We start from the raw sequence: 19,454 nt of genomic DNA, 5'->3' as shown, positions 1-19,454 counted from the left end.
AACTGTTTGAAAGAGTCGACTCGCAGAACCAGTCCGACTTCGTATCACTAGTTTCAAGGAAGGCGAAAGGGTGCTGCGAATGGACAGTAAACTTAAGATTGCCAGACATGGACTGTCAGGAAAAGCTGGAGGTGCCCGTATACACCGATGTGGACAGAGAGACTTTCTTGAGGGAGATATATCCTCTGGTAACGCGTGTTATATATATATAAAAACAGTCATTTTTTGCGTTGTTGTGATTGTGCTGCGTGTAAATGAAACACACGTGTCTCACTCAGCGCAGACCAGTGGTTCTAAAGCGCGTGCCCCTGGGACCCTGTGTGCGCGCGTGGACGGTGAGTTATCTCGCAGAAAAAGGGGGAGACCGCGAGGTCAAAGTGCACGTGTCCCCAGAGCCCAGGATGGACTTTCTGCATAAGAACTTTGTGTACAGGTGTGTGATTTAACACAGATCATGAGTCCATCAAAAACTGTGGGAGTTGAAACATCATTCTGTATTTCAGGACACTGCCATTTGACAAGTTTATTCAGAGAGCTGCAGAGGCAAAACACTCTGATTTCTTCATTAGTCAGGTTAGTTATCTTTAGTGTTTAATCTATAATGTGCATTTCCAGTGTGATAAGGTGTTTTTAAAAGTATATTCTGTAAGATTTTTAATATTCTAATATTATATTTAAGTGTAAGTACATTGCATTGTGTCACCTAAAGCTACTCCAAGGTTTGGAAGTAGTTCTGGCTTGACACACACTAACCATTTTTATTATGTATTTTTATCCACTATTTTTTTGTGAGCCAAACACAAACATAATTTTCTTTTCCTTGATTTTGTTCCCAACAGAATGAAAGCTATTACTTGCGCTCACTTGGAGAAGATGTTCGTAAGGTAGTCTGAATTATAAATTATTATCCTACTTGTTTGGGACTGAAGTGTTTCATTTGAATAAAGCTGTAATATGCCTCAGTATATTTACTATAGAATGCCTGGAAAATATTCTTGTCCTTTCCCATTTGAAGTTCACTTTCAAATGAAAATTTCCTGATAATTTACTCACCCCTATGTCATCCAAGATGTTCATGTCTGTCTTTCTTCAGTCGAAAAGAAATTAAGGTTTTTGATGAAAACATTCCAGGATTTTTCTCCATATAGTGGACTTCAATGGAGCCCCAACGGTTGAAGGTCAAAATTACAGTTTACAGCGATACCAGATAAACCATTGCTCATTTTCTAAAAAAAAAAAAAAAAAAAAATGAACTAGCTCGCATCTTCTTCTATATTTGAATTCCAGCAGTGTAGACACTGCTAAGTGTATTACTGCCCTCCACAGGTCAAAGTTAGAACTAAATTGTCATATACAATATGCTTGTGCAAGTATATAACAATTAGTTCAAACTTTAACCTGTGGAGGGCAGTAATGCACTTAGCAGCGTCTACACTGCCGGAATTCTAATAGAGAAGAAGAAGAGAGCTATTTCAAGATGAGCATTTATTGTTAAAACGTATATAAGGTTTTTTTTTTTTTTTTAGAAAATGAGCGATGGTTTCTCTAGATAAGATCCTTATTCCTCGTCTGGGATTGTGTAGAGCGTTTTGAAGCTGCACTGAAACTGTAATTTTGACCTTCAACCATTTGGGCTCCATTGAAGTCCACTAAATGGAGAAAAATCCTGGAATGTTTTCATCAAAAACCTTAATTTATTTTCGTCTGAAGAAAGAAAGACGTGAACATCTTGGATGACATGGGGGTGAGTAAATTATCAGGAAATTTTAATCTGATAGTGAACTAATCCTTTAAGGAACCTGCTGATTTAAGCAAGCAGTTCCCTGAGCTGGCAGAGGACTTCTATATACCCCAGTTCTTTGAGCCGGAGCAGTTTTTCTCCAGTGTCTTTCGTATCAGTTCCCCTGGTCTGCAGCTGTGGACACACTATGATGTGAGTTCTACATACCTATAGGTTTTGCCACTTTTTTTAGAAGGACAGACAAAGAAAATGTGACCATGCATGCAGTCTCTCGTAATGTTTTTAAAGCACTCTCGGTTTGATATGGCTATGTTAATGTTTACGTAGGTAATGGACAACCTTCTAGCTCAGGTTACAGGAAGAAAGCGTGTTGTTCTCTACAGCCCCAAAGATGCCCTTCATCTCTACCTCACAGGTGATCCTCAGTACTTTACAAATGACAACTGTGTGTAGAATATAAAATGTTAATTTTATCTATACACACGCAAAGATACATTTCACAATGTTTATGAGCTGGATTTGCTAAAATACATCTGCATAGTTGTTGAATTGTCATTTTTTTAGGGGACAAGTCTGAAGTTTTGGACATCGACACTCCTGATCTGCAACTTTATCCTGATTTTGTGAAAGCGTGCCGCTACGAGTGTGTTCTGGAACCAGGAGACCTGCTCTTCATCCCAGGTACTCGATTCTTTACCCGTGCCAATTAGTTAGACATACTGGAAAAACTGCTGTATATACTTCCACACTGCACTCATTAACTAATTGCATGCAGAGAATTGCATTTTTTTAATGTGATGAACTTTGAATTACATTTCCTCAGCTCTTTGGTTTCACAATACCCTGGCTCTCCAGTTTGGAGTTGGTGTCAACGTGTTCTGGAAGCATCTTCCACCTGAGAGTTATGATAAGAAAGATCCATATGGAAACAAAGACCCAGTAGCAGCTACTCGAGCCCTGCAGGCACTGGAGAGGACTCTAGGCATCTTGGAAGAACTGCCACCTGATTATCGGGATTTCTATGCTCGTCGTATGGTGCTGCGGATTCAAAGTCGGGCGTACCTTAAGCAACCCATGGAGGCGGCACAGAAAATTTTAGACACTACATAGTTCTCTGTATACATGGAAATGCCAATGAAGACTTTGTCATGCCATCGCCATCAGGAAATCTGAGAGAATTGTGAGGAGAATGTGTATATGAACCATGGACAAACTGTTTAAATTAAAATTGACATTTTATTGGAGATAACAGTTCATAAATTTAACCTACATGTTAAAGCATTGTAAACAGGGTGGAGCCGCCTTTCGTCCGAGCTGGTGGTAATAAATGGCGCTTGCGATCAAAACAGTCTTCAACATTTAATGCTTCTGATCACAGAATTTCACATAATTGGTTTGGAAAACATGTTCTCAATCTTCTAGTCTTCTTCATCACCTGGAGGTTGAATGATAAATCTTGTCAAAGGCAGTTACAACATCAAGAGTTGCAGCTCAGCCTCAAATCCTTAAACAACTTCCTGATCAATGTGTTTCTGTTGAGTGGTTGAATTATCAGCATCAATGCAACAATAACATTTACTAAGAATCAGCATTCATCTTCATTTTTATCACATCAGTCTTTCTGACATGTAGGGAACAGCATGATAGGTAGACCCATTATGGACAATTCATTAGAGGAACAAAAAATAAAAGAACACAGATGGCATAATCCAGCAGTGAGACCTCAATATTCCAGAAACTTTGGATTCAGATACATAAGGAAGAGCTAACCCAACCAGTGTTAATAAAATATCTGAGAGTGGAACACAATGAAGCATCACACATGGACAATCACACATACTCATCTGTCTTGTTTTCGTGAAGCAACAGGTGTCTTAAACTCCTAAAACAAACCAAACAAATGACCACCAGCCAGACTTCCTTGAGCTGGACATGTCTTGATCTTCATAGTCAGAATTCCAAAGCATAACTTCTCAGATCCTTCTCCAAATAATCTCAGGCAGCCTTGCATGTTAGGTTTGAATACATTCAGTCATAGAAACATTCAAAACAAGTCAATTAGCATTCTAACTTTTTGAACTACAGTGTTTGTGCTTTTGAACGTGGCATACTAAGGGTCGTCCTGCATCATTGAAAAAAAGATGAACTCGATCTAAACAGGAAAAAAATGGCACGGTTGCAGGAAGTAACGTATCAGGCTTCTCATGGGTGCGAAGAGCTCTTTTGGAGGCTGCCCAATGGGAAATGGACAGGCAATGGTGTTGAACTCAGGCAGATTATGGGACAGATCTGAAACCATTAGGGAGTTGCTGCTGTTCCCCGGCCAGTCTTCATCTTCTCCAGCCTTTTTGAGAGGTGGCTGTTACTAGACTCCAACTCTTCAATCTTGTCCAATGCAGATCGTAACTGCCATGAAGCAAAATTGCAAAGTTGAGCAAGCCATTCATTTTATTATATGTACATACAAGTAGGATAGTGAAAGCGGAGCTATTTGGCCATTGTACCTCTCGCTGCAGTTTGCGTTTTTCAGCTTTGAGTTCGTCCTCCACCTTCTCTGAATTTTCAGATGCAGCTTTGTACCGGGTCACCTGACCCTCGAGCCTCGTGACCTGCAACATGAGTTTCAATTAAAACTATTCAATAAAAACCATTTCATATTTTAAAAAGGGTAAAATGTGTTGAAATTGTAAATATAAACAGTAATACTTTATATATATATTGAAAGAACTCACATTCTGTTCAAGTGCTGTGACTTCTTGCTCTGATTTGACAAGTTTAAATTTTAGGTCAATGATTTGCCTGTTGGCATCCCCTGAAACAAGAACAATTACACAACTCAACATCTGAGGATGAAAGTCTTATTTGCTTGAATAATGAACCAAACCTGTTAAAAATGGCAAATGATGTAATGAATATACTTTTACCCTAAACTCAAAGTGTGCAGGCATGTCCTTACTCTGTATATCCATGATGTTGGAGTCAGCACCATTCTCCAGCACATCCCCCTCTGGGCTGGATGTGTCCTCTGTGCCATTCTTCTGTTTCTTCTGCTCAAGTTGACCTTTCAATCTCTTGACCTGGACAAATAACATGCTTGGGACTGCACAAAATATAATAAAATAAAACAAAACAAAACGAGTGTAAAGCAAGCAACTGCCAGATATACGCACCTGCTCTATTAAGTTCTCCCTCTCGTCAACCAGTTTTCGCAAGCGTATTTCTGAAAAGCAAGTTCAACAGATTGACTATGACAACAATAAACTTTTTTTTTTTTTGGTTTAATGTACACCTCCTTAGGGTACATTCATACTCACAATTTTGTAACAACTCTAGAAAAACTTACAAAAAAAGTATTCTGCAATAATAAAATACATTCATATATTAAAATATTCCAAGGTTAGACAGGAAATTGTTTAAACATACCAGGGGTGGGAGGAGCCAAAGGCATGGAGGGTGAGGAGTCATGGCATGCAAAAGTGAGGCTATCCTATGCTGGGATGTGAAGGATGAGGATGGACAACATGCAGAAACTTCAGTGACCTCTGAGGCCTCAGCTTCATAGAGTCAAATCTCTCAGCATTCGCTCAATCTATACATCTATTACATGTCAGTGTTTTGATTGTGAGTTTACTTGAGCTTATTCAAATGAGTGTGAAGAAGAACATCCTATAATTCATGACATAAAAATTCAACTTTAAATCAGTTTTATTTGTATATATTCTTATCTAAAGCAGCTTAATTAAATGTCCTCTATCATTATATAAAAGCTTATTTCAGCTGGTAAATTAAATTATTACTAAAATATACTAACAGCGCAATCAACAACAAAAGTTTAAAATATATATTTTTAATTTATTCATTTTATTTTAACATAGATGTTCAATCAACATAGGTCTCAATGTTCCAACACCATCTTCACCAAACAGAATTAAAATGAAATGCTGGTTTTCAATCATATCTCTCAAAAAAATTTATTGGAAAAACAAAGTGAGAACTACAACACTCCTGTCAAATCCTTAGATGAATATTTAATAGGGTTGGCACACAATAACATTTTTTTTATTATTTACCACATTTGCAACAACATACCACCCATACAACATACAAAGTACATTATGGGTTCTTTGCCACAGAAAATACTGTAATTAGAAAGCTGCTAAACATGACCGCAGCATAGACAGAAAGGTGGTAATTTCCAAAACAGAATAATGTATTAATTACATATGAGAAACATTTTATTCATGCTGGTGTAAAATTTCTAAATAAATATGACACTTTATACCTATTATTGCTACCATTAAATGTGTGATTTATTTTAGATTTTACAGATTGTTTGACTTAAGTTCCTAATTTCCAGAGTTCATTCAGTATTGTTAATCAGGTGTAAAACATTCATGTATAAAATATGCTTGCTGAAAAAGCTGTGGTGACTGATAACCGGGCTTGACTGTAAGACAACTGTGGTTTTCTAGGGTTCTCCAAAGTTATGGTCCCAAAATAATTTCATTAAGACCTATACAGTAAGTGCAATATTACTTGTCGAATAGAAGATGCCGAGAAAAGACACCCGGCAACATCCTTGTATTAAGACATTTTACATTCTTCTTTCCCCTTGCCCTTTCCTTTCCCTTTTCCACTTTTTTTAGATTCTTTTCTATAATTTTCCTTGTGACTCCCTGTGGCTTCCTGCTCTCCTGAAATATTTGATGCCTTGATTTCATGGTGAATTGAACTATCAATCTCTTGGCCTACATCTGTTGCCTCCACCTCAGAACTTTGATTAACTCCTTTACTAAGTGTCACATCTTCTGATGTCTGCTGATGCTCCTCAAATGCATCAGGTGTGTCATGTTGCTGATCATTAGGTCTGACTTCACTGTTGGTTTCGCTGTCCTCTGTTAAACATCTTTCTGCATCTGTGGCTGTTTGTGGGTTTTCTGTAGCATGACCAACATCTTCATGCTCCTTTGGCTTTGATTTCTGATCTGAATGTTCCAGACATTCATCTCCTTGAGTCTGGTCCTCATCCTTGGCATTCCTTTGGCATTCCTGGTTTGCTTCTTGTGCATTTTCTTTTAACAAAGAAGAGTCCTCATTTGGTTGATCTAGAAGGTTTCTTAAAGGGGCACCTGATGATGCTTCAAGGTCCATTTCATCAAAATCAAACGATTCTCCTTCGTCTTCCTCCTCCTCCTCCTCCTCATCTTTTTCCTTGAGCTCTTGAAGAACCGCATCCGACTTTACCTGAAGGTCTTCATCATCTTCAGGCAGTTGCACATTAATTGTAACCTGATCTTGGATTGATTTTTCCTCCTGAGCTTTTTCTACCTTGGGTTCTTGTTCAGAAGCTTCTAAACCTTCTACAACCGTTTCCTGATTTGCTTCATTGGAAGACCGGTGATCCTCATGTAGAACCTTAATCTGCGTTTCAACTAAAGGAGTGTCTTCAACATGGCATCCATCATGATCTTGGATTGATCTTTCCTCCTGAACTTTTTCTACCTTGGGTTCTTGGTCAGAAGCTTCTAAATCTACAACCGTTTCCTGATTTGCTTCATTGGAAGACAGGTGATCCTCATGTATATCCTGAATCTGTGTTTCAATTAAAGGAGTGTCTTCAACATGGCATCCATCATGATCTTGGATTGATATTTCCTCCTGAACTTTTTCTACCTTGGGTTCTTGGTCAGAAGCTTCTAAATCTACAACCGTTTCCTGATTTGCTTCATTGGAAGACAGATGATCCTCATGGATAACCTGAATCTGTGTTTCAATTAAAGGGGTATCTTCAACATGGCCTCCATCAAACACTTTTTCACTAGGCACATTAAGGTTTTCCTCATCTAGTTCATCTTGTGTCTTAACCTCTTCCTGGTCCACATCTGCTCCAATACTGTCTTGAAGTTGACTTTCCATTGGCTGATCAATAGGTTGTTCCTGGATTACATTTTCAGTGTCATTTTCCACATTCTCCATCACAGGGGAACATATCTTATCAGGCTTATCTTGATCTTCAGAGATAGTGTCGCCATCTAGATCAATATTTTGGAGACTTTCCTTCTGTTCTTCTACTTCACAGTCCAGATGACTCTTCTCTTCCTTGATGCCTACCAATGAAGAATTCTCAATGTTCTCAGAGCTGCTGATGGACTCAACGAACACTCCAACAGCATCCATGGGCTGAACAGAAGGTTCATGAGGCAGTGAAGTTTCTGTTTCTGAAGCCATAAGCTCACTGCTGAGGATTACAGGTTCTGGATCAGGATTTGCTGAATCCTCAGTGTGGTCATCAATAATGTTTGCAGGGTTAGAGATCATATCGTTGGACAGATCATCTAAAAGGACATCGTTGCTAGATTCAGGGCAATCGGATTTTGATATGGTTTTAGAAATTTCTGCCGAATCAGCTTCATCTGTAACTAACTGAATTTTGTCTTGAGCATCATCAGCATTAATATTTGTGCTTGTTATTTCAATACGGTCCAATTCTTCGGTTCCTTTATCATCATGTGGGACATCTGTATTCTTTGTTGTTGTAAATACATCATTCCCTAAGGGCTTCTCGTGGTTTTCTTCTAGACCTTCCATTTCTTGGTTTGGATTGTCTTCACTCAAAACTACTTCATTCTTGTCATCCATTTTTGTCTCACTCTCTTGCCTGTCACTTTGTTTCTGCTTCTGCTTGTTTTTCTTCTTCTTCTTCTTCTTTTTATTAGAAGCATTAGCACTCTGTGTTTTGGGGAGTGTCTCCATTTGAGATGGTTCCACAAACTCCTCTATGAGTTCATCATCAAGCACAGCCTCATTAGTTTTATCATTTTCATCATGAATTGAACCAGAGACAGACTCTAAAGTAGTTTCCTCTTTGATTTCCTTACTAGGTTTGACACATTCGCTCTCTTGTTGATCTGTCTCCAAAAGTCCATCCTTGTGAACTTTGCACTCTAATTCTTCAGTATCATATCTTGAATCTTCCTTTATATGTGCCTCAGATTTGATCTCCTTGAGTCTTGTTGCAGTGATTTCCTCACCAACAGAACTTGGAGGTTCTTCAGGTCTATTCTCAAGTTGCCCTACACCCTGATTCATTTGGTCCCCAAGGTCTCCATTCTCATTTGCTTCTAAAGGTGTCTTTGTAGAACTGAAAGGGGCATGTGAAGACTGTTGATTCCCTTGCATCCTGTCATCCGAATCTTTTTTTTGCTGGTCTTTACACAGCTTCAATGGATGAGTGCCTGGGAGATGATGGAGGTGTCAGTAGTTAAAGCCAAAAGAAATGTGACTGTAGAAGCCAAAGAGTTCATCTTGCAAATGTTTAGAGCAAGAAGTAAAAGGAAGAAGGAAAGGAGGGAAAACGAAGACTCCAAGGCAAAGCTCTTAAGCCTATACAAATCAAATGTGTTGAAAGATGTCCCAAAGAAGAAAATCCCACAGTTTTAAGTCAAGAACTGAAGAAACTAATCTGCAATTCCTTCTCTTGATTTTGATTTCAATGTCAAGAATGATTAAATATTTGCAGAAATTTGATAAACACTTGTCCAGCAGAAAATTGGAATATGGACTCAAGAAAGAGACAAGATCATGTAGTGTTTGGTTCATGATATGCCATTAGCTGTACAGTATATGCAAAGTAGACACAGGGAAACAGGAAAGTGTGAGAGATGTTAATGAAATGTGCATTCATACCAGGTTCATAGAAACAGTTTAGTTAGACTGGGCTCAAGCTCTATAAGATGAAAATGCAAAGTGGCAAAGATAAAAAGTAATGTAGGCATGCAATGAATTAAGTTAAGAAAAGCAGCTTACCAAGTACACTACTCCCCTCTCGGATTTCAGCTGATGCTGTTTGAGAATTCTGTTCAGCCTTTCCAACTTCTTCCCCCGTTTCTCCATTTGTGGCTAAGTCTAGTCCAAGGACAATACCATGTTTCTGTACAGAAAAAAAAAATTAACATTAGTAAACTTAGTTTAAAAACAGATTCAGGTTAAATTTAGATACACTAGGCCCAATTTATTTTTATAAATGTGTCTATTTGTTGATGCACTAATATTATAATATAATATAATATTCTGTTCATTCAGTCAGAAGTTGGGTGTTAACGAATCAGTCTTGATTATATTATATTCTGGATCTGGATATTTGTTCTGTTAGGAAATGTTCATTGGAAAAGAATGAGTCCTAGTTTTCACCACACATATCAATACCTTCAAAATATCTTTGAGCTGAACAACCTCATCTCTGAGCTCATCCCGCTCATTTCGAATGGCATCAGAAAATTCCTTCTGTCTCTCTAATGCCTGAACAGCACCAGAAGGGATTTGGCAAAGATGCAGCAAAGACGAGAAAAAGAAGGTGAAAGCAATGAAAACATCAATGCTGCAAATGACAAGAACAGGAAAACAGAAAGAGCAGGAAACAGATGTAGAACCAAGCAAATCTATACGTTTTAAAAGTGAAATTATAATTCTCTTAACATGAAGGTAAAGTCAAATAAAACTTTTATGGGGAGTTGGATACTGAGGGATCATACCCCAATTTTTTTATTCTTCCACTCAATAGTTTCCTGGAGGTCAGAAATCTCCCTAACAAAGCCATCTTGCTTGAGCCGTAATTGACGGATCTCCTAGAGAGAGGTATTATGCATGGAAGAAGAGCAAATATAAAGGGAATGAGAAGTTGTTCAGGCAGATGAGCAGAAGCCAAGCATTTGAAAGATACAAAAGTTTCACGACAAAAGTTTCAATACAACAATACTCACAGTGAGCAGTTCTTCACTCTGTTTCAATGTCTCCTTCATTTCACTGAACTGAAACTGCAGTATACTATGAGCATGCTTCTCTCGTTCAAGATCCTGGAGAAAAAAAAAAAAACAGTACTGCTTTTTAGTTTTTTTTTTATTTCTTTTAAATTCAAAGATTTACAGTGTGAGTGTACTCTCATTTTTCTCACAAAAAGAAATTACAAACAATAACAAAAAGGTTATTAGTAAAAAAATTAATGAAGTAAAACGTACTATTTAAATGTAAGCTATTATTCGACAATGTATTACAACAAACCATTACTACAACTTACTATAATGCACACTTGACTGTACAGACCTTACACTTTTCCTCAAGCTCACGGCGTGTTTCAAAAAGCATCTCCTCCAGTTCCATTAAAGAGTCTTTTAAAGTGTCCACTTCATACATCATATTGGTCTTCTCATTGTCCAGCTGTGCATTGGACACCATGGCCTTACGGTACTTTTCTTCCACTTCCAAAAGGGAATCCTTCAAAAAGTCAGACACCATAAATCAGCACACTCACAAAACACCTCTGAACACGTAATAAAATACTTACTAAATTAACCATGAACACACTTTTAGACTAAATTTCATTACAAAATCATGAAGAAAGATGTGTAATTATGTTTTTTAGAAAAAGATTAAGTCAAAGATGGAAGCAAGGGAGAGAAATCAGACTATAGACTTCTATGGCACAGAAGTATGAACATGCAAGACGAGAGCCAGATAAGAACCAGAGGCCAGATATCACATAATCTCGTCATGTTCCGAGTGAACCACTCGCTGATTAAAAAGCACAAATTTGAGCTGTTGTTCCTTTGCCAGCACTGTCATATGTAACTCAAAGCAGGTTCTTGCTGGGCTTTTGACAGGCACTGTCTTTATCAGACATGTACCTTGAGCTCTTTGAGGTTCTGCATGTGCTTCGCCTCCACATCTTGAATCTGATCCTTAAGCTCATGGATCTCCTAAATGAAAAGCATGAAAAGTGAGAATGAGGAGGAAGGATAAAGGATGCAGTGGAGGAAGAACAATGGAAGGGTGCCAGACTGATTTACAGATAAATACTGTGCAAGAAAGTACAAAGCTGTAGAAAATAACAGTGAAGCAGATTATAGCAGGTGCTCAGTCCTACTCCTGAAGAGTTTAACAAACATACATCTTGGTTATGAGTCTGCAAAGGGGTAATAATGGAACAACAGTTTTAAAAAGTGATTTTACACTATTATATACAACAGGATCTTGTGGATTCAAATAAAAGATTTTTGTTTTAAGAGAGAAATAAAAACCACTCCTTTCCTGGATTAAAAAAAAGAACTTGAATTTGAACAATGAATTTGTGACCGCTGAATGTAACATTTTTGACAAGCCAAACATCTGATATCATGTAATTTATTTAAGCTACAAAATAAATTCCGTAAAATATACACATACAATACACACATTCCGTCAGTATAATGAACTACACAGAAACCATTTAAAATGTCTCTAGCACATTTTATAATTACCCAAAAATCAAGTTCAACCCTTATGCACATTACCCAAGCTGTCAAAAACTGAGGCTGGCTGTCGGTTGGAATGTTAGAACTAAAAACTTCGACACACTCATGGTTATCAGTCACTTCACTGAATATTTGCCGTCTGAGAAACAAATCATTATTACCATATGATCCACCCGTTTTCAAATCCACATCATTTGAATATCATGACATCGATGTCTGTCCAAAAATAATGTGCACAATACACTGTAGTATTTACGAGAAGCAGAGTTCCTTCATTCGTTGAAACTGAATTGGAATGATCAGGGAACTGAGTAAAATACTAAAAATGCATTCTGATTCTGACATTCCTGATTTTAATAATTTCAATAATAAAAATTTCATAATTTTCTATTCATGACTGATCTTTTTCATATCTTGGCAATAGATGAACTGTTAAATGATTGATCTTGAGTCCCTGTAGTCCAATTGGACTTTCATGTGCTGATGTAATATATATTATAAACTTGACAGGTGATTTTTATAAAATGTAGTTTGAATACTATCCTCTTAGTATCCTCTCAAAGTTTGATAAAACGTTTAATTTTCCAATAAAAGATGATTTTTTTTTTTTACATTACGTACATTTTTACATGATTTGTTACATTTAATCACCCCTTAGCAGATTTTGACTTATGTGGTTCAGGTGTGTTTGATTAGATGTGACTCTGAAGGAAGGTACTGTAGATCTCTAGGAACCAGACTGAGCAACATGTGAAGAAAGAAAATGACAGTGTACTTCTGTGAAGAAGGTGTATGATGAAAATGAGCATCTTATCATACAAAATTATACTACTACTCCTACAAAAAAAAAAAAAAAAAATTATATATTATATTATATTATATTATATTATATTATATTATATTATATTATATTATATTATATTATATTATATTATAAAAAAAATAATAATGATAATAATACTAAACAAAACGTGATGTGATACAGTGCCGGAAACTCAGATTAAAGGGCAATATCTGCACCCTAAAACAGATTTTTACCAAAGCATTTTTAACTTTTTATTTTTTCTAACCACGTTAAAAAACACTTAACTTAAATAATTACAGTCAAACCAAAATTTATTCAGACACCTTGAATATAGGTGCACATAATACAGTTTATTCACTATAATGGTAATAAAATATGACAAGATCTCCGAGTTAAACTGTGTCAGAAAAAATTAATCTTAATTACTGTAGGTCTTATTACACTTAAGCAAAACATGGTCAGGTCAAATTGTCTGAAGAATTTTTGGTTCCAAATTTTTAACAATTTTACTGGTTCATTCACTTACATAAATGAACTATAGTGTCCTGCACCCACTATAAAAATATACCGAAAATATCAAAAATGTCTTAATTTTCGGTTTGACTGTATGGCTTTTAATTTTGAAAATCAAAATCAACATCAAATATAAATGTGACCGTAAATAAACTAACCCCTTAACTAGAGGGGTTAGTTTATGGTATGAAGTCTGAATAGAATATAAAGAAATTTAATTAATAAATAAATAAATATTGCATTTACTGTATGTCTGTCAACAGCAAAAGCATACCAGTAAATCATGGGATGAATTCATATGGTTATATAAACCTGCTGTCTAAATTTAAACTGGCACCAGACAAATAGATCAGGACAAACACCTTGATTTCCCGTATGGATGCTTCTGTGTCAGCAGAGACGGATGTATCTCCACTTCCTCTCCGTGAGGATGTCCCACCCAGAGAGGTAAGAGTGGCGCCAGATATAGTTGATGCTCGTGAAGAGCCCTAAAAAAACAAAGCCATAAGTCAAATCGATTGTTTATACAGCTCACCATGACAATATGCTTAATTGGTAAAAGTTCTACACAAATAAAACAAAGTCACAAACCTTTTCTATGTAGTCTCGCTCTAACTTGTCATCAACCTGTAAATAAACAAAATTATACAAATTCAATAGGTTTTGTAGTCTTGCAAGTCAAGTCGAGCCATTACAAGTCTCTTATTCATTCACTGTTATTATTGTTGTCCACATGCTGTTGACACAAAAGTTAGTAACAAAGACTTTTTTTTTAATTATTCATTTATTAGAGGAAAAAAAAAACCAGTTTGATTAATAAGACTGATGAATCAAAATGAAACCAGCACGTAATTCTGTAATAATTCTCAAGGTGTTGCAAAAATCTTTGTAAAATAAACTTGAAGTATAATATTAACAACGGGAAATTTCCATCAAAAATCATGGCACTCAAGAATTCAATGCTTTTCTGCACATAAAATCTTGCTGAAACAAATGACCACAGACCATGCACACCATCACCTCAATCCAACATGCCATTTCTTTTATGCATAAATACACACACATTTTAAACCAGGGCATCAATCACCACAGAGCACATGAACCCCAAGATTTCACTCTCGTACCATAGACAGCCTCCCATTAACATTCGGCAGGTCAGGAATGATGACACGGTCAAGGTCTCTAGAAAGGCCACTGATACTAGCTGTGCTGCGCATAAAACTAGCCACAGAGCTGCTGCTGCAGTCCTCCTGGAAACCACCAGATGGCAGCAATTAACATCAATGCGAGAAGTATTTCAACCATTTAAGTCTTAACGTCCAAGTTTAACAGTTGGCTTTTTGCATGCACCCAAAGGAGGAGTTCACACAAACACACATCATCCGAGACATCCTTTCTTATACTGTTAAAGTAATTAATGGGTAAACATCAAGTTTAATTTATCATTTGAACGCACATTCATGACTCAAGTAGAAACATCCACAATCGACACACACACAGTAACAGTTTAACCAACATTAAAAGCAAAAGCCACTTAAACTGGTTGGACGTAGCAGTAACTGAATCTGTCACTGTGAAATAAAACTTGATCCAAGATCATTTTGGGAATCAGTGACACTAGGTTGCTCACCACTGGGCTGCCACACGCAGAATTTGCCCTGGACGAAGTCCTAGAGCTGGAGCCCAGGAAACCACTGTATTCAGAGGACTAGAGGAACACACACATACACACGCACTATGAGAATGTGAAGAATCAGAGAAAGAGAGAGAGACAGCGCAAGAGAGAAGATGTACATATGTATATACACAAAGATTGGAGATTGACAGACATTCCAGGCCTCTTGCAGTCACCGCACATCTATAAGCTTCTCCAAAAAAAAAAAAAATTCAAACAAAACTCAGAAAAATAAGCTGGTGAATGACTTTAACATCACACATGCCTGTTATTGTCTTGCAGATCCTCTGAATGAGTTAGATGGGTAGTAGATATGAAATACCAATTTGACTTATTTTGACTTTTTCATGACACACAAGCAGCCTGTTTTAGCCTCAAATTAACAAAAAAACAAAACAGACACTTAAAATGTATACAAAGAGTATTTTGTGAATCGAGTGCATTAGTGCCCGCCCCCTTTTTCAGCGGCACTGGTTCCTGAAGCATTTTTTCCGTTCATTTTTAGGGATTTAAAAAAAAACTTCATTAAAGAGTTATAAGCCATGAACCAAGACAACCAGCTACGAAGTGAATCACAACTCTAGAAACTTTGATTTGAAGCAAGAAAATATTTGAAAACCAGACAAAAATACAAAAGGTAAAAGGCTATACTTAACTTTACTGAGGGAAAGAACTACAAACCCATGAAGCAGTGCAAACAGCATAAACTAATTAAAAATGATGGAGAAACATAAAACTACTCATTTACCAATGTTGATTATATATAAAAACAATATATTTTAAGTTTATTGCAAAATATACATATATAAACAAACATTTAAGTATTTTGAGAGTATAGAGAGATCGACTCGATTACGGCATTCGCAGTGCTTCATGGAAACTGGAAAATGCTGCCTTCTGAGGACACATTTCAAGGTAGTAAGGCATGAAGGCATGTCCGAATCCAATGTTAGCTTCACTTCCGGTCTCATGAGATACCTTCCTCAGATCGATTTTTGAAGGAAGCATAGATGTATCCTTAGCTGCCTTTGATATCCCACAATTTCCATTCTGTGACACTTGAGCTAGAAAAATAAAGATGGCGTCCGAAAGTTGCGTTTGCTGCTCAGTTTGTGTGTATGTACGATTTTGACCAACATATTTCAATTTTGATATAATTTCTATCGAGAAATTACTACTGTAGTAATTAATTATTTGTTTAGTTCTCACCAAAAGCCCGCGCTGTATTGCTGTAGATCATTAAACTGTTACGTTGCCTCAGAAGTCTGTCCGAAATCAGTTTCGTGAGGTGCCTTCATGCACAAACGCTGCCGTACAAGTCATTCTCTTATAAGACAGCGAGGCAGCAAGACAGCTACCTAGGTTTTCGGATGCAGCCCACATCTTTTGACTTGCGTTGCTTTTTTCAACTCTCCGATTGATGTAATTTTCTGTACAGCATCATGGGTAATGTAGTTTTTCACCTTGGAATGTTAATTGATTGCAAATACATCAATTAACAACCTCTTAGCTCACAGCAGGTCTTGTCTTTAAAGGTTTATAAGTTATCGTTCAAAATCAATTTTCCTTATGGAGAAATGAATGGAGTTTTTACTTCTGGAACCCAACTGTTGCACTCTATAGTCTGAGTAACAACATTATAAACAAGAACCCTTTATTCAATAATGATGAGCCCACATCAAAAATTAATTTTAAAAACTCACACTTTTTAATGGTTAGGGAACTGAATTCACAGATTAATAGGGTAAAAATTTCATGCACATTTAGCTCTATCATTCTTACAGCACGAGCACTGGAGCGCCGAGAGCCACTGTAGAGACTGTCCTCATATATAGAGCCCTGATAGTGGACAGATAAAGACACACAGACAAGAAACAACATTTATAATCACACCTCAAGGTCTGACCCATAACCACTAATGCAAGTAAGCATGCAAACTCTCTACAGTCTCAGTTCTCCTTTTGTGCATAATGCATTGATACAGCTGTACTGCACGTCAAAGCCAAAGCACAAGCAATTAGCTCAGTACTCAGGTGTTTGTGGTCTGTTTGGGTTTAAGGTCTAATAACCCTACACAACCTGCTGTGGATGAGAGAGTGAAAGCATCTACAATGTGTGTACAGAGCTGCAAATATTATTGTACAGGAAGTGCTGTGGGGCAGAGGGTAATATGAGGAGCAGCACAAACCCTGTGCTTCCTGCTGTGCAGCAAAGGGAGCTAAACAGACAGGAGAGATGAACATTTCAAACCAAATACTGACTGAAAAGGTGGAGAACAGCAAAACAGGGTAGACATGACAGAAAAAAGAACGCTCCAAATGATATAGAGAAAAGAGGGGATTTGATCACTGGGCAGAGATTAAGTGTGATGAAAGGAGAGGATGAAGATAACAGACCTGGTAGCCACTGTAGGAGGGGACTTGATGTTTAGAGGAATAACTACTACTGCTGCTGTACAACTCAGAAGAATAGTAGGCTCTCTAAAATAATGGGAAATAATGTAGATGGAATGAATGTTGATGAAGACAGAGGTGTGAGAGATGGCAGGAAAAGCTGCAATGCAAGGGCATCATGCCAGCTGAAGTCGAAAATTGTATTATATCGGCTTTTCACACTTGAAAACATTCACCGAGGACATTTTAAACATCTTTTTTTGTTTATCTTTTTTCAACTTTACACTGGTTTATACATTACCCTGGATTGGGATTTCATAGTGCTCACACTTTTAATTTAGTAGTTTAAAAGTGGCTTTAACCTTGGATTTAAAAAAGTTTAGTGTGAAAAGCCTTTAATTTTGGTACAATTCCCATGCATAAAACCATTAGAACCACACCTGTAGTAGTAATTAGTCATGTAACATCTACTATTTTACAAGTTGCCTGTGCAGAAAATCTAAAGCCTTTAGTTTGTTTTAGCTGGTCTCCCACACTGGCCAAGCTGGTATTAATAAAAAATAAAATAAAATAAAATAAAATAAAATAAAATAAAATAAAATAAAATAAAATAAAATAAAATAAAATAAAATAAAATAAAATAAAATAAAATTCTTTGACACTTATCGGCCAAAATGCCAAATATAAGCAGATATATTAGTCGACCACTAGGGCATTTCATAAACAAACGCATGCTTTCTCAAACACAGTGACAATCATCCACTCATGTTAGATATAATTTAAAGTTAATTACATAAAAAGTCACTAGGCCAGAAAATCATGAAGTTAAAGAGACGCAAGACTGAAACCCACCGACTGCAGATCGAGTCTAGAGGAGCGCAACATTTTGCTCTCATCACTGATTCTGGAGCTCTGCGCATAAATACACAGAAGTCAGCTTACAACCATCACAACCAATCTGTAGCACATCACACCACAGTTAGTCACACTGCTGCATCATGATCACCACAAATGTGTAAACAACACATCCTCCTAGAAGTCATTATAGATGAATCAACACGTTATTAATACTCAAACACGATCATCACACGGTTATTTGGGCCACTAACCCGACTAGACAATGTGCTGAGATCATCATCATAGCCGTTGCTCTGTGGGAAAGACAACATGTCATGATTGATAGAACATCCTCTCTTTATAGAACACAAATGGGATGTGCATAATTGCTGTGAACGTACGGTTTTAGAAGAATGTTTTTTCTTTTTCTTGGACTTCTTATGTGAGTGAGAGGAGGCGGCCTGGGGAAGCTGGACAAGATGGTGGGAAAGGGAAGTAGGATTAAAACCGCAGAATTTACTGCTCAATACTTCGTAGTTGTGCACTGTGACATGCAGGTGAAGATTCAGACACTTAATAGACATTTAACTGTCACAAACCGTCATAAAACCCAGAGTACAGATCACACCTCTTGATTTGTAATGTTCATGGAACACTTCAAAACATCACAAATGTAGCATCACATATTACAATTAGCTATACTTAGTTGAAACACACCACAGTGCAAAAATAAAATGTTTTGTGAACTCAGTTATGTCGTGCTCATCTCACTTTAACAGGAACCGAAAGTAATGAAAGACACAAAACCGGTGCCTGAAGAAACATTTCCCACCCTGAAATTCTTACCCCGCCATAAGCACCCGCCGCATCCAAATCCAACTGCCCAGACAAACAAAACCATCATCAGCATGAAGAACATTTTGGACGGATTTATAACCTTTAGACAACACACTCACATACACCTTCACCATACACTCTGACCCACAGTACACAGGAACTATACAGTTACACTGATACTGACCCGTATGTTGCTCCTGCTCCCCACTGACATTCGTTCTTCATCATCTGACACCTTGGATGAAAAAAAAAAAAAAAAAAAAGAGAGGTAAAATGAGATGGAGCCCAAAGTTAGCCTAAGTATACAACATATCACTAGTGTGAGCCCCAAAATGTAAGTCTGTCTTAATGTCTCTAGGTAATTGCA

General features: G+C 37.1%; 2 protein-coding genes across 31 annotated transcripts in view; one reads left to right on the top strand and one right to left on the bottom strand.

The window, feature by feature from the left end:
• The first annotated feature begins 14 nt into the window (after positions 1–14).
• On the top strand, positions 15–2,854 carry tyw5 (tRNA-yW synthesizing protein 5). Its single transcript, XM_067409474.1, has 8 exons — positions 15–188; positions 279–433; positions 504–573; positions 840–884; positions 1,796–1,933; positions 2,069–2,156; positions 2,306–2,422; positions 2,565–2,854. The coding sequence occupies exons 1-8, from the start codon at positions 108–110 to the stop codon at positions 2,849–2,851; spliced, it is 981 nt and encodes a 326-aa protein (XP_067265575.1). The 5' UTR covers positions 15–107; the 3' UTR covers positions 2,852–2,854.
• Positions 2,855–4,011: 1,157 nt separating this feature from the next.
• Positions 4,012–19,454, bottom strand: part of lrrfip1a (leucine rich repeat (in FLII) interacting protein 1a) — a 35,801-nt gene continuing 20,358 nt past the window's right edge. For 4 of the 30 annotated variants that reach the window (XM_067409440.1, XM_067409441.1, XM_067409444.1 and 1 more), the window contains 19 exons: positions 19,272–19,322; positions 19,097–19,129; positions 18,652–18,720; positions 18,523–18,564; positions 18,266–18,325; positions 17,417–17,500; positions 17,209–17,238; positions 16,803–16,859; positions 14,976–15,053; positions 14,470–14,595; positions 13,937–13,972; positions 13,708–13,833; positions 11,422–11,493; positions 10,841–11,011; positions 10,501–10,593; positions 10,273–10,365; positions 9,947–10,039; positions 9,548–9,671; positions 4,981–8,976 (listed from right to left, as the gene is read on the bottom strand). In XM_067409440.1, coding sequence (XP_067265541.1) covers positions 6,326–8,976; positions 9,548–9,671; positions 9,947–10,039; positions 10,273–10,365; positions 10,501–10,593; positions 10,841–11,011; positions 11,422–11,493; positions 13,708–13,833; positions 13,937–13,972; positions 14,470–14,595; positions 14,976–15,053; positions 16,803–16,859; positions 17,209–17,238; positions 17,417–17,500; positions 18,266–18,325; positions 18,523–18,564; positions 18,652–18,720; positions 19,097–19,129; positions 19,272–19,322 — 4,089 coding nt within the window. In that variant the 3' untranslated portion in view covers positions 4,981–6,325. The other 26 variants (XM_067409461.1, XM_067409462.1, XM_067409463.1 and 23 more) reach the window with 23 other exon arrangements.

This window comes from Chanodichthys erythropterus, chromosome 14 (genome assembly GCF_024489055.1).
Source record: "Chanodichthys erythropterus isolate Z2021 chromosome 14, ASM2448905v1, whole genome shotgun sequence".
In the NCBI taxonomy this organism is placed as follows: Eukaryota; Metazoa; Chordata; class Actinopteri; order Cypriniformes; family Xenocyprididae; genus Chanodichthys; species Chanodichthys erythropterus.
This window is presented reverse-complemented; position numbering and strand designations above follow the sequence as displayed.

What these genes read in the sequence shown, in the direction of transcription:
- tyw5 (XM_067409474.1), top strand. Translation starts at nt 108, where the DNA reads ATGGACTGTCAGGAAAAGCTGGAGGTGCCCGTATACACCGATGTGGAC. An exon ending in CATAAGAACTTTGTGTACAG is followed by an intron (nt 434 to 503) that starts GTGTGTGATTTA and finishes TCTGTATTTCAG; the next exon opens with GACACTGCCATTTGACAAGT. An exon ending in CCTTCATCTCTACCTCACAG is followed by an intron (nt 2,157 to 2,305) that starts GTGATCCTCAGT and finishes TCATTTTTTTAG; the next exon opens with GGGACAAGTCTGAAGTTTTG.